Source organism: Saccostrea echinata, unplaced genomic scaffold, assembly GCF_033153115.1.
Source record: "Saccostrea echinata isolate AGI-Se365-2 ecotype Australia unplaced genomic scaffold, CSIRO_AGI_Sech_v1 ptg000022l, whole genome shotgun sequence".
Taxonomy (NCBI): Eukaryota; Metazoa; Mollusca; class Bivalvia; order Ostreida; family Ostreidae; genus Saccostrea; species Saccostrea echinata.
Window position 1 is genome coordinate 16,640,622 of NW_026889771.1, and position 13,052 is coordinate 16,653,673.

General features: G+C 35.4%; 1 protein-coding gene across 1 annotated transcript in view; it reads left to right on the forward strand.

Moving 5' to 3' along the window:
• Nucleotides 1–13,052, forward strand: part of LOC133190558 (centrosome and spindle pole-associated protein 1-like) — a 103,261-nt gene that overhangs the window by 1,553 nt on the left and 88,656 nt on the right. The window contains exons 2-4 of the mRNA XM_061326253.1: nt 4,930–5,018; nt 6,217–6,291; nt 7,891–8,004. Of these exons, the coding sequence (XP_061182237.1) occupies nt 4,935–5,018; nt 6,217–6,291; nt 7,891–8,004 (273 nt within the window). The 5' untranslated portion in view covers nt 4,930–4,934. The remainder of the gene's footprint in view (nt 1–4,929; nt 5,019–6,216; nt 6,292–7,890; nt 8,005–13,052) is intronic.

Consider the following 13,052-nt stretch of genomic DNA (forward strand, 5'->3'; position numbering starts at 1 on the left):
GCCCTATCCACCTCCACCTTCTCTGCATTATTTCCTCTTCTATAGGGGCTTGGTTTGTTCTTTGCCACAAATTGATGTTGCTGATTTTGTCGGGCCATCTGATCTGGAGGATGCGTCTCAGACAAGAGTTGACAAATGTCTGGATCCTGTTTGTTGTGGTAACAGTCATCCTCCATGTCTCGGAACCATATAGAAGCACTGCCTTAACATTGCTGTTAAAAAGCCTAACTTTGGTGCGTGTTGTAATTCCCTTGGTCTTCCAGATGTTTCCAAGTTGCAGGAATGCTACTCTGGCTTTTCCTATTCTTGCTTTGATGTCTGTTTCCGTTCCTCCTTGTTGGTCCACGATACTGCCAAGGTAGGTGAAATGTTCTACTTCCTCTATTTTCTTTCCTTCTATATTTTATGAAGCATGTGATGGTGTGTTTGCTCTTAGGATCTTTGTTTTTGCAATATTGATGTTGAGTCCTATCCGTGCTGATGTTTCTGCCACAGTTGTAATTTTCTCCTGCATTTGTGCCCGGGTATGTGATAGGAGTGCCAAATCATCTGCAAAGTCTAGGTCGTCTAACTGTGACCATGGTGTCCACTGTATTCCATTTCTCCTATTGTCGGTGGATGATTTCATTATCCAGTCTATTGCAAGAAGAAATAGAAAGGGAGACAGTAGACATCCCTGACGAACTCCTGTTTTTACTTCGAATGGTTCCGTCAGTTGTCCTCCATGTATGACCCTGCATGTCAGGTGTTCATAAGAGTTGCGGATGATATTTACCAGTTTACAAGGAACTCCATAATGTCGCAGAAGTTTCCATATTGTCTCCCTGTCAACACTGTCAAAGGCTTTCTCGTAATCTATGAAGCCTACATAGAGGGAGGAGTTCCATTCAGCACATTGTTCGATGATAATGCGCAACGTTGCTATCTGGTCCGTACAAGATCTATTTTTACGAAATCCAGCTTGTTGGTCACGTAGCTTATCATCCACTTCTTCTTTCATTCTGTTCAGTATGATCCTATTAAATACCTTCCCTGGAACATCTAACAGTGTTATTCCCCTATAGTTGGCACAATCGCTGAGGTCTCCTTTTTTTGGAAGCTTGATGAGGTATCCTTCTTTCCATTCTTCTGGGATTGTTTCTACTTCCCATATTTTTTGAAAAAGTGGGTGAAGTATGTCGGCTGAGTTGTCAAAATCAGCTTTAAGTGCCTCGGCCGGGATATTATCAGGCCCTGCTGACTTGCCATTCCTCATCTGTTTTAAGGCTATTTTTATTTCCTCCTTAGTAGGTGGTCCCCAGTCTATGTCTAGGTCCTCATCTGCTGGTGTAATATTAGGAGGGTTGGGTGGAACTGGCCTATTCAACAATTCTTCAAAATGCTCTTTCCATCTCCTTCTTTGTTCTTCTTCCCCTTCTAGTTGCTTCCCTGCCTTGTCTTTCACTGGCCTTTCTTGTTTACTTCGCTTCCCAGCTAGTTTCTTGGTGATGTCATACAAGTCTTTCATGTTTCCTGCTTTTGCAGCTTGTTCTGCTTCCATTGCTAGTTCCTCCATGTACCTTCTTTTGTCAGCTTTAATACTTTGTTTAGTTCTCTTGTTGGCCTCTGCATACTCTTTTTGTGCTTTTGCTTTTTCAGCTCTTGTTCTGCTTGAATTGATCTCAGCCTTCTTAGCCTTCCTCTCCTGTACTTTCCTAAGTGTGTCATTTGTGATCCACTCTTTATGATGGTACTTTTTCACTCCAAGTATTTCATGGCAGCTTGTTGTGATGGTCTCTTTTATCCCTTTCCAATGGTCTTCAACTGTTGTTACTTCCCCTATTTCCTGAAGTGCTTGGTATTTGTTTTTAACCGCAGTCTTATACTCCTGTAAGATTTGGGTATCTTGGAGAAACCTGGTGTTATATCTGATTCTCTGAGAGTTTCCTTCTGTTTTCATTTTTCTGAGCTTCAGTTTGATGCTGCCTGTCAATAGATGGTGATCTGAGGCTACATCTGCTGCTCGTTTGACCCTGGTATCCTGCAAAGATCTTCTAAACTTTTTATTGATGCATATATGATCTATCTGGTTTTCAGTTAATTGGTCTGGTGATACCCAGGTGGCTTTGTGTATTCTTTTGTGCTGGAATAAAGTGCCACCAATAACTAGTTTGTTAAATGCACAAAAGTTTGCTAATCTTTCACCATTTTCATTCATTTGTCCCAGTCCATGTTGTCCCATGATCTCACCATATCCGGTGTTATCATTTCCAATTTTTGCGTTAAGGTCTCCCATCATGATGGTAACATTTCTTTCTCTACAGGTGTCAATAACACTTTGGAGTCTGTTGTAGAACTCATCTTTTGCTTCTTCCTCTGCATCATTTGTTGGGGCATAGCACTGGATAATGTTTGTGCTAATCCGTTTATGTTTTGTTTTAAAAGATGCCCTTATAATCCTTGGTCCATGTGCTTCCCAGCCTATTAATGCCTCCCTTGCTGTTTTGGATAGCATGAGTGCCACTCCTTGAGAGTGCGATGAATTTTCTTCTTCATGTCCAGAATAGAGGAGTAATTCACCTGTAGTAAGTCTGCACTGTCCTGATTGAATCCATCTTGTCTCACTTATGCCGAGCAGTGTCAGATTGTAATTTCTCATCTCTGCTGCAATTTGCGCTGTTTTCCCTGCTTCGTACATGGTTCTTACGTTCCAAGTTCCTATATTGATATTTCTGGGTCCGAGAAGGGTTTTCGGCCTTGTAGTTTCCTTCTGTCTCTGGTTTTCACCACATGGCGTCCTTCGTCTTCCTTTTGGAGAACCTTTTCTTCCAGAATTTGAGAAGTCTTGATTAAATCTTGTATGCGTTTCTGTAGCAATTGCCTTTTTACATGGCGGGTTGCTAACCCTGCGCAAAACCCCCTGGACCCGGAGGACCGGTGGTTTTCTGTTGGGGTTTTCCTTCCCCTAGTCACAGATTCCAGTTATTTAAAGGCGCTGGAGACTCGCCTCTTGCCACTGTCACTCAGCTACCTAAGTATTTCCAGGGCCACCAACGGGGAGGTGTGACATGTGACTTGCTGGCAGAACCTATTTGAGACGGTAGGCATTAACTCGAAGTTTTGATAGTGTAACTTAGTGACATCAGTTACACCCCTCGAGACCTTCACCAGCCTTTGACCCCACAGCATTTGAATACTTTCAAGCAAAAGGCGAATTTCAATTGTTTGGATAACTTTGCACCACCTTGTGTGCATTGAGGTGTGGATAAGTTTCACATTGTGCTGAATTATTACCAATCAATTATCTTGTTGACCGTAATTGACCTCCTTTATAATTTCATTCAACAAGTAACTGTAAGGTCACAAATCAATGGCTTTATATAACCTCAAAACTTTAAGAACTGAGAATTTAAAGTCTCTGAAGGAGACACAGTTTGATGAGCAATGTTTACATGGATTTCAAGCTTGAATTCTATCACTGCACTAAAATACAACTTTTTGTACATGCTGAAAAAAACACATTTAAGGAAAAAGTCTGATAGAATAGCTAAATCAAGCTATTCTGAATAGCTAAATAAAGCTATATAGCTAATTCAAACTGTATAGCTAAATCAAGAGATTGTGCTGGACCTGCTTATAACTGATTCATTTTGCTGATGACCAGAATAAAGTTGTTAATAATTGTATTCATGCATTCTTTGCTCATACATGTATGTGCAAATTTCCTTTAACTTATGTTGTTATTAATCAATCACTTCATAAATTAAAAGGAGTTTACTTAAAAAGTAAATATTTCCAATAAAAAAAAATTGAACCATGGTATTTTTTTGTTACAGTTGCCCTTTTATCATTTTTTTTCTTTTTACATTTTATTTTGTCATCTGAATCACAGTCCATAGAACTTTTGTCAACAATCAATGAATGAAAAAAGTGACATTTTAGTCTTAGGTGAAATAAAAACTATAAAACATTATTGAGTTCATCTCCTGGGCATTTGGTCCATTTAGATTCAAACTAGCTTAGCTGGAATGCATTTTGTTAAAGAGGGAATCAGGTTTTCAGATGAAGTACAAGCTAGATTTAAGAAATACAGAGAAATAATCAAATCAAAACATTTTTATCAATAAATAACACTCAATGACATGATGAAACAAGATTTTTTTTAAACAAAAGTGGAAAAATACACCAGAATAAAATTTTTTATTTAATATTTCTTATCAATCTGTTGTAACATTGATAAGTCTGATATTAATTTAATGTAATATGGGTTTACATGTACAATTTGTATTTACTTTAGTCTTTCAAAAGTTTGACTAATGAGTTCATTTAAGGAGGAATAACACTCAATGAAATGCTACTGTGGATGGAAATTATTAAAATCTTGTAGATGTGTATAAGGCTTTAATGATAAATTTTTTAAATGTATTTTCATGGATGCTAAAGAAAAAATTAAACTTATTATAACTCACAAACTCCTGATCTTAGCTAATGGTTTAAACCAGTGAGCTTCCTAGATCATGCTAGATAGACAATGGTACTGAAAATGACAATTTCAGAAATTTACAATGTTATATTTCCTTCTGAAAAGGAAAGGATAATGAAAGACTGTCATAGGCTATGTTAATCCTCTTTTGAATATGTTTCATCTTTGGGTAATGCCACGGAAGGTTAGATGTACCTTAATTTGGTGCATGAATACACATGTCATATTGGCATTTCCTTACAAATCTGTGAGAGTTAAAGTAACAAAAGATAGAATACATGCACCTTTCAACTTTGATTGAAAGTTAAGAAAAGTCACACACATTATATGTATATTTGTAAAAATATATGTATATTTGTAAAGATTGATACAGAATTTGAGTTCAACTCATGTATATAGAAGTGCTTAGTAATGATATTTTTCTCTAAAAAAGGGAAAATTATACAAGCTATATAATCTAATTGCAGGGAGAATGGCAGCTGCTGTTGAAAATGACATAGAAGAATTTATTCAAAATCAGAAAGCTAAACTGCAACAGGAAAGGCAGTATCTGTCGGTAAGATTGTTTGTAGATTTGAGAACTTGGATTGTTATTTTAAAGAATTGTATGTCTAGATAACCTTACAAGCTAACAGCAATGAATTTTATGATGCTATAATTTCTATGAATGAAGTCTTGAGGTGTGGTCTTTTATCTGCATGCTTACATAGTAAACTGGTGTTGAGTAGGCTACCTAATGTTTAAATCAGTTGCTTTAAAAATCATATAAACTGGTTCATTCATTCATTCATTCAGAGATGTGTTCATACATATCACAACTGAAGAAATGAAATGTATATATTTTGTATACATTTTATGTGTATAGTATTCTATATACATGCATATGTACATGGGATTGAGTCAGTGAAAAATGTAACAAATTTCAGTTTTGTAGAGTTTGCAGTCATATTCTAGTCACTATTATGATACTAATGTCATTCGTTAGCTAGACTTATAGAGTAATAGTCACTACAGACTTTTATTTTCAAAAATCATGCTATATAGTTCAACAACAATTCAACAATTACTATCAGGCACTAGTAGAGGTTTTCAATATGAAATTTTAAGTCCTAACTGTTCATTGCATCAATTTTAGCTAATTGTGTAACAACATGCAGAACTGAACATCTTGTTTAGTGGGACTTAAAAGGGTCATTATAATGATTAAATAGGGAATCTCACTTAATGTAAATCTCATTAATGATACATGTACCTGTACTCATTTTCCACTATGTAATTCATTAATATTTGCTTATAAATCCCTATAATTCATTTGAAATAATTATTATTCCCCAAAAAGCAGACATTAAATCCACCTTTTCAACCAGGATGGATCATTTGTTGGCCGGAGCTAACAGAAATATGTCAAAATCTTTGCTTTAGCCTGCAGAGCCAACCAACAAAATGATATATTAACTGTTTTTCTGTACTATTACGAAAGTTAACATTGGATCAAGGCTCCATCCACAGCATCACTGATTGACAGTTGACAGCAGATGTTAAAATAGTTCACCTATTTCCTTTGGCTTTGCCTATTAAAGGAATTAGATGAACTAGAATTTTTTTTAACTCTTTCAATGATACATTATTTAGATAATATTTCAGTTGCCTGAACTATTTATCGAGTCTCTGAATTAAATGATCATAAATTAAATTTGTGAATTGAAGTGTATTTTGTATTGATAAATGTGACACCACTGCAAACTCTTGTCCAGGAGGAGGAAAGAAATGATGAGAGGGTGGGACGTAGGCAATGGGACCGACCAATCGAAGCAAATTATGCTAATGAGGTAGGCAGAAAAATAAAGATTTTACGAATTTCCCTACTGATATAGGTTTAAATTATTGGAACAAAATGAAAAGATTCCTATAAAATGTGACATAATTAGAATTTGTTACAGTGGGGTTTGTTTTGTAAGTTGCAATCAGCTTAGATGGTAATGACAAATTTTGTTGACAAGCTGGTATCGATTCAAATAAAGCATTACAATTGCTTGGAAAGAAATATTAAATTTCAGAGGGCAAGATCTGATGGACTACCTCTTACAAATGAAAAAGCAATTTCTAAACAGCAACAATTGCGAGATGAGAGAAAAAGAGAATATAATGAATTTTTAAAAGAGAAACAGGTACAGAACTGCTAAGTTCTCTGCTCTTCTGCACAATTCACACTATATACATATATTACATTTTGTTTTCAGTGACAGTCTCTTAATAAACATTCAATTCTTTATATGTTTATTTCTATTAAAATTCTTGTTTTTAAAGAAAATATTCAGAATAATAATTTTTTTATTTATTTGGAATAAAGAGACACTTGTACATGTAATATTTACTGAAACGGGACCAAAACTGCATGATTTTCTTGTTGACCAATGATTAAAAAAGATAATATTGGTTTAGGCTTCATGTAATAATTGTGTGTAATACATAATTATACGTGTAGAGTAAGGCAGGCTCTAAAATAACTGGGAGTACTAGTAACAAAGTTCCAAATATTGCACAAAATAATGAACAAAAGGGAGAGACTTCTCAAAGAGACAAGGAATTCCCTGCTCAGAAAGAGGCTGATCCCGATAGCAGTAATATCCCTCAGGTGATTGTAGTAAAATGTTTTGGAGTTGAATGTTGCTGCATGGGTATTATATCATTTGTCACTGCATCGGAAGTGTATAGGGGAGTTAACTCTCATTGAAGCATGGTAGCATGTGTATTGCAGATGAGTACAATTTTTTTTGTTTTATTTATTTTTTGGGGCTTATTTTCTTGCAGCTATAGATTTTGTCCAAATTATCTAGAGGCATTGCTAAATACAGATGTACACCAATAAATTTCATATTAAACATTAGAAAAAGAGGAAACTTTTCGCATGAAATCATAAATTTATCATCATATTTATGCTAGCTAGTATATTTTGAATGTTGTTGTCTGTAGATAGTTGGTATCTGTCTTTTTTTATGTCCTGTATTACATGCTACTAAAAAAATTAACTTGCAAAATGTAGACATTTATTATATGTTTGTATATATACTTTAATTTCTTGTTTTGCTTTGATTTTTATTATTATGAATGATGTTTTAAACTGTCTTTAATTATATATGTATGTATTTTGCTGCTTCATTTTATTATTGTGGTGCTGCTTATTTGTGTTTAAATTCAAGTGTCATTTATATCTTGTCAGAATAGGTCTGATATATATTCATTTATTATTTTCAAATAAAATGATTAATTGATATATGAAGTATGGATTGTTTGATATATATTTTAAAAGAAATATGCTTAATTTTTCATCTCTTTGAAATGTTGAGTTTTTATCTTTCAATGAACAATGAGTCTTTAAATGAAAGATAAAAAAAAAGTTCTTACGTCTAATTTTGTTGACTAAAAAGCATCAGAAAGGAGGACATCAGTCAAGCCCCAGAAGACCTGAGATAGATTATAATGAAATTGAGCGCACTTTTCAAGAGCAAAGGAGGAGAGAATATAATGAATTTCTTAATCGGGTAAGTTCTGAACAAAGGTAGTCTACGTAAGTTCATTACAAAGGGATAAAATTGATTATACTCTCACTTCTGTATGGAGGGATAGAGAGTGCCCTATAGTCTTGCTTAGTTCTGTATGGAAGGATAGAAAGTGCCTTATAGTCTTGCTTAGTTCTGTATGGAGAGATAGAGAGTGCCTTATAGTCTTGCTTAGTTCTGTATGGAGGGATAGAGAGTGCCTTATAGTCTTACTTAGTTCTGTATGGAGGGATAGAGAGTGCCTTATAGTCTTACTAAGTTCTGTATGGAGGGATAGAGAGTGGCTTATAGTCTTACTAAGTTCTATATGGAGGGATAGAGAGTTGCTTATTGACTAAGTTCCGTATGGAGGGATAGAGAGTGCCTTATAGTCTTGCTTAGTTCTGTATGGAGGGATAGAGAGTGCCTTATAGTCTTACTAAGTTCTGTATGGAGGGATAGAGAGTGGCTTATAGACTTACTAATTCTCTGTGGAGTGATAGAGATTGACTTAAAGTCTTACTAAGTTCTGTATGGTGGGATAGAGAATGCCTTATAGACTAAGTTCTGTATGGAGGGATAGAGAGTGCCTTATAGTCTTACTAAGACTAAGTTCCGTATGGAGGGATAGAGAGTGCCTTATATTCTTACTAAGTTCTGTATGGAGGGATGGAGAGTGCCTTATATTCTTACTAATTCTCTGTGGAGGGATAGAGAGTGACTTATAGTCTTACTAAGTTCTGTATGGAGGGATAGAGAGTGCCTTATAGTCTTACTTAGTTCTGTATGGAGGGATAGAGAGTGGCTTATAGACTTACTAATTCTCTGTGGAGGGATAGAGAGTGACTTAAAGTCTTACTAAGTTCTGTATGGAGGGATAGAGAGTGCCTTATAGTCTTGCTTAGTTCTGTATGGAGGGATAGAGAGTGCCTTATAGTCTTACTAAGTTCTGTATGGAGAGATAGAGAGTGGCTTATAGTCTTACTAAGTTCTGTATGGAGGGATAGAGAGTGGCTTATTGACTAAGTTCCATATGGAGGGATAGAGAGTGCCTTATAGTCTTACTAAGATCTGTATGGAGGGATAGAGAGTGGCTTATAGTCTTACTTAGTTCTGTATGGAGGGATAGAGAGTGCCTTATAGACTTACTAATTCTCTGTGGAGGGATAGAGAGTGACTTAAAGTCTTACTAAGTTCTGTATGGAGGGATAGAGAGTGCCTTAAAGTCTTACTAAGTTCTGTATGGAGGGATGGAGAGTGCCTTATATTCTTACTAATTCTCTGTGGAGGGATAGAGAGTGACTTATAGTCTTACTAAGTTCTGTATGGAGGGATAGAGAGTGCCTTATAGTCTTACTTAGTTCTGTATGGAGGGATAGAGAGTGGCTTATAGACTTACTAATTCTCTGTGGAGGGATAGAGAGTGACTTAAAGTCTTACTAAGTTCTGTATGGAGGGATAGAGAGTGCCTTATAGTCTTGCTTAGTTCTGTATGGAGGGATAGAGAGTGCCTTAAAGTCTTACTAAGTTCTGTATGGAGAGATAGAGAGTGGCTTATAGTCTTACTAAGTTCTGTATGGAGGGATAGAGAGTGCCTTATAGTCTTACTTAGTTCTGTATGGTGGGATAGAGAGTGCCTTATAGACTAAGTTCTGTATGGAGGGATAGAGAGTGGCTTATAGTCTTACTAAGTTCTGTATGGAGGGATAGAGAGTGGCTTATTGACTAAGTTCCGTATGGAGGGATAGAGAGTGCCTTATAGTCTTACTAAGTTCTGTATGGAGGGATAGAGAGTGGCTTATAGACTTACTAATTCTCTGTGGAGGGATAGAGAGTGACTTAAAGTCTTACTAAGTTCTGTATGGTGGGATAGAGAGTGCCTTATAGACTAAGTTCTGTATGGAGGGATAGAGAGTGGCTGATAGTCTTACTAAGACTAAGTTCTGTATGGAGGGATAGAGAGTGCCTTATATTCTTACTAAGTTCTGTATGGAGGGATGGAGAGTGCCTTATATTTTTACTAATTCTCTGTGGAGGGATAGAGAGTGACTTATAGTCTTACTAAGTTCTGTATGGTGGGATAGAGATTTGCTTATGCAGGGTATGTATTTTTTTCTGCAAAAGCTGCAACATTAATGCCAATGTTAACGACCAAAAAAAAAGATTTTTTTGTTTAAATGAAAACTATTCAACTTTCTCATATTCTGACCTTGACCTTCCCTGTTATCTTGACCTCAATATTCTGTATTTTATGTTAGCTCAGTGTTAAAGCAATTATTGAAGATATTTTTATTCAAATTTTTACACTGATACATATCAGTGAGAGCTATTCAAGTGTGTCATATTTTTTGGACCTTTCTATGTTCTTGACTGTATTATTCCTTTTTTGTATTTGTTTCAAATAATTGTTTCAGATTTTTTTTCAAACTTCATAGATACCAATTGATAAGAGCTATTCAACTGTGTCATAGTTATCTGACCTTGACCTTACATATGACTTTGACCTCACTATTAATTGTTTTGCATTTAGTACAGTAAAAGAAGAAACTTCTCATAATAGTTTCATCAAGCTTCCTACACTTATACAATTTTGGAAAAACCTTTTACATAGTCATAACTTTCTGACTTTGACCTTCCTTGTGACCTTTACTTCTCTTTTCAAGATATTTTATTCAAACTGCATGTATACAAAGTTACATATTGGCCTTTCCAATGACCTTGACTCCACTATTCCTTCATTTTTCAGTTGCAATACAAATGTGCCTTGGGCAGGGCAATTATGTCTTAGAGACATATTTCTACCCATGGGTAGTTTTGATATGAGGTAGAAGGGCTGTAGTTTGATAAAGGGATAGAGGGGATGTTGTTTGATAAGGAATACAGAGGATGTAGTTTAATAATGGATTCAAGAAATGTTGTTTGGCAAGGGATACATGGGATGTTTTTTTTTTAATAAGGAATACAGGATATATTGTTTAAAAGGGTATACAGGAGATGTTGTTTGATTAACATGATAAAGATAGAGGGGATGTTGTTTGATAAGGGATAAAGGGATGGTTGTTTGATGAAGTATAGAGGGTTTAATATGTATGGAGATGTTGTTTGTAGAGGGATAGAGGGGATGATGTTTGTAGAGGGATATAGGGAAGGGGCTAAAAGGAATGCTATTTATGGATAGTGGTACAGTTGATTAAAAAAGAATTTATAGTAAATGTTTTTAGACAATTGATTAAGGAAATGATGTTTAATGAGGAATAGAGTCAGTGTTGTTTGATAAGGCATAAGGAGGGAATAGGTTTAAGAAATCAAGGGAATGTTGATTTGAAAGTATAAAAAAATTAAGAAATATTATTTGATTGTAAGGAAACTATCATTTACACAATTACTTATATTTTGTCCTTATGAGTCATTTTTATACCCCACGCAACAAGTTGCGTGAGGTATAATGTTTTTGACCCGTCCGTCCGTCAGTCAGTCAGTCAGTCAGTCAGTGTGTCAGTCAGTCAGTCAGTCCGTCAGTCCTGTTTTTTTGTCAGCGCAACTCCTCATAAACCGCTGCACAGAATTTCGTCAAACTTTGCAGATATTTAGGACACAATGTGTAGATGTGCATATTACCAGGAAATTCCGATTCCTTTAATTTTTCTCGGAATTTCGGCACTTTTCAACTTAGATTTTTGGCCATATCTTGAATATGGAGATGAACAGTTTGTCAGCGCAACTCCTCATAAACCAATGCACAGAATTTGGTCAAACTTTGCAGATATTTAGCACACAATGTATAGATGTGCATATTACCAGGAAATTCCGATTCCTTTATATTTTCTAGGAATTTCGGCACTTTTCAACTTAGATTTTTGGCCATATCTTCAATATAAAGATGAACAGTTTGTCAGCACAACTCCTCTTAAACCGCTGCACAGAATTTGGTCAAACTTTGCAGATATTTAGGACACAATGTGTAGATGTGCATATTACCAGGAAATTCCGATTCCATTATTTTTCTGGGAATTTCAGTACTTTTCAACTTAGATTTTTGGCCATATCTTGAATATAGAGATGAACAGTTTGTCAGCGCAACTCCTCTTAAACCGCTGCACAGAATTTGGTCACACTTTGCAGATATTTAGTACACAGTGTGTAGATGTGCATATTACCAGGAAATTCCGATTCCATATTTTTCTGGGAATTTTGGCACTTTTCAACTTAGGTTTTTGGCCATATCTTGAATATAGAGGTGAACAGTTTGTCAGCACAACTCCTATTAAACCGCTGCATAGAATTTGGTCAAACTTTGCAGATATTTAGCACACAATGTATAGATGTGCATATTACCAGGAAATTCCGATTCCTTTATATTTTCTAGGAATTTCGGCACTTTTCAACTTAGATTTTTGGCCATATCTTGAATATAAAGATGAACAGTTTGTCTGCGCAACTCCTCTTAAACCCCTGCACAGAATTTGGTCAATCTCTGCAGATATTTAGTACACAGTGTGTAGATGTGCATATTACCAGGAAATTCTGATTCCATTATTTTTTCTGGGAATTTCGGCACTTTTCAACTTAGGTTTTTGGCCATATCTTGAATATAGAGATGAACAGTTTGTCAGCACAACTCCTCTTAAACCGCTGCACAGAATTTGGACAAACTTTGCAGATATTTAGTACACAGTGTGTAGATGTGCATATTACCAGGAAATTCCGATTCCATTATTTTTGCCTTAAAAGTTTTGCCTTTTATTGAAGAAACTTTCCAGCTAGGTAATAAGAAACTCCACTGGAATCAGCTTTTTATAATGAAATTCTATGTGAAATATTTTATGACCTTAAAAGACCCCTATTGATTTTGAGATCAAAATATTAATGGTTTAACACAAACACACACTCACACACACACCATCTTCGATAGTTCCTGAAATTTTGTAGGTATTTCAGAATAATGTATAGATTTGTATATTACCAAGAAATTTTGATTCCATTATTTATCTAGAAACTTCAGCCCAGTTAAATTTGTAACATACAAAGATTTGAATGTCCTTATATGCAAG